The following is a 1,679-nucleotide window of genomic DNA, read 5'->3' as shown; positions in this document are numbered from 1 at the left end:
TGGGAATTGCGGCGCTCCGGCTCCGAGCCCTCGCTGGGGCTGGGGCCCATCCGGCTCCGCTCGAACTCCTCGTGGTACTTGATCTGCAGGAGGGGAGAGCTCAGAGCTTTTCCAGCCCGAAGGATTCCTTCACCTCATCCCGGCCCTTTTCCCACCCCAGAGAATCCCGGGATCCTTCACCTCATCCCGGCCCTTTTCCCACCCCAGAGAATCCCGGGATCCTTCCCCGGATCAGCTCGGAGCACTTGGGCTCAGGCGGGAGCGGATCCCGGTGGGTCCTGGGCGGGATGAGGAATTTTTCCAGGATCAGATTCAACCCCGGCTGCACCTCCCAAACCACGGGAACAGGGAGCAAAACCCCCTTTAGGAATTTCGGTGTGGGGGACAAAGGGGAGGGTAAAAATGATCAATTAACGCCCTGGTGTTAATGAGCGCATTCCCACTGGGAAGCACCTGGAGCTTGGGAATGTGTCCTGGTTAAACAGGGATGGGCTGGAGCAGAGGGAACCCCGGGGGCAGAACCCTGTGGGGACCCCCAGGAGATGGGAACAGCCCCAGGATCAGGGACAGCTCCAGGATCAGGATTAGCCCTGGGATCAGGATCAGGATCAGCCCCGGGATCAGGGACAGGATCAGGATCAGCCCCAGGATCAGGATCAGCCCCAGGATCAGCCCCGGGATCAGGGACAGGATCAGGATCAGCCCCAGGATCAGCCCCGGGATCAGGGACAGCCCCGGGAACAGGAACAGCCCCAGAACAGGTTTGGGATCAGGGAGAGCCTCAGGATCAGGATCAGGATCAGCCCCAGGACCAGGATCAGGATCAGCTCCAGGACCAGGATCAGGATCAGCCCCAGGATGAGCTCAGGCTGTTCCCAGCCCCATTCCCAGGTGCTCTCCCCACCGAGGGTGTTTTGGGGCAGGGCTGGGCTGGCCCCACATTCCCTGGTCCTGCTCCTGCCGCTGGAATGGGAATACTGGGAATGCCGGGAATGGTTCCTGTGTCTCTCCTAAGTGGGTCATGGCCAGCCCAGGCTGGCAGCCAGAGCCCGGGAAGCTGCTGGGAACGGCTGGGAGAGACTGGGAATGGCTGGGAGAGGCTGGGAATAACTGGGAATAACTGGGAATGGCTGGGAATAACTGGGAATGACTGGGAGAGGCTGGGAATGGCTGGGAATGGCTGGGAATGGCTGGGAATGGCTGGGAAGGTGTCCCCAAACCCGCCCAGATCTGCCCCAAACCCAACCCCCAGCTCAGAGCTGCCCCAGGGAAAATCTTCCAGCCAGGATCCCATTCCCTGCCCGGGATTTGGAGCACCAGGAGCTGCACAGTGGGAGCAGAAAAAGAGGGAATGAAAATCCCCCCTGGGATTGAAAATTCCCCTGCTGGGGCTCCCTGGGTTTTTTGTGGGAGCTCAGTTTTTTGTGGCACCGTCTCCCCACATTCCAAACTCCCTCCCCAGCAGCTCCCAGGGCTGGGAATCCTGGGGATGGGAAAGCAGAGACAGAGCAGGGAGAATCCAGCAGGAAAATCCAGGCCCTTCCCAAGGAACTTTGGCTCCTGGGGGTGGATTTTGGCCAGGGGCAGCCACGGCCACAGCTCCTGGTGCTGCACCTGGACATGGATCCCTGAGCGTTCCGGAACATTCCTGAGCATTCCTGAACATTCCTGAGAATTCC

General features: G+C 60.4%; 1 protein-coding gene across 1 annotated transcript in view; it reads right to left on the bottom strand.

Annotated features, from left to right (window-relative positions):
• LASP1 (LIM and SH3 protein 1) overlaps positions 1 to 1,679 on the bottom strand; it is a 9,380-nt gene that overhangs the window by 2,377 nt on the left and 5,324 nt on the right. Inside the window, exon 3 of the mRNA XM_015616047.3 lies at positions 1 to 83. Coding sequence (XP_015471533.1) covers positions 1 to 83 — 83 coding nt within the window. The remainder of the gene's footprint in view (positions 84 to 1,679) is intronic.

The sequence above is a fragment of the Parus major genome, unplaced genomic scaffold (assembly GCF_001522545.3).
Source record: "Parus major isolate Abel unplaced genomic scaffold, Parus_major1.1 Scaffold335, whole genome shotgun sequence".
NCBI classification, from domain to species: domain Eukaryota; kingdom Metazoa; phylum Chordata; class Aves; order Passeriformes; family Paridae; genus Parus; species Parus major.
The sequence above is the reverse complement of the archived record's forward strand: the minus strand, read 5'-3'. Positions and strand labels throughout refer to the sequence as shown.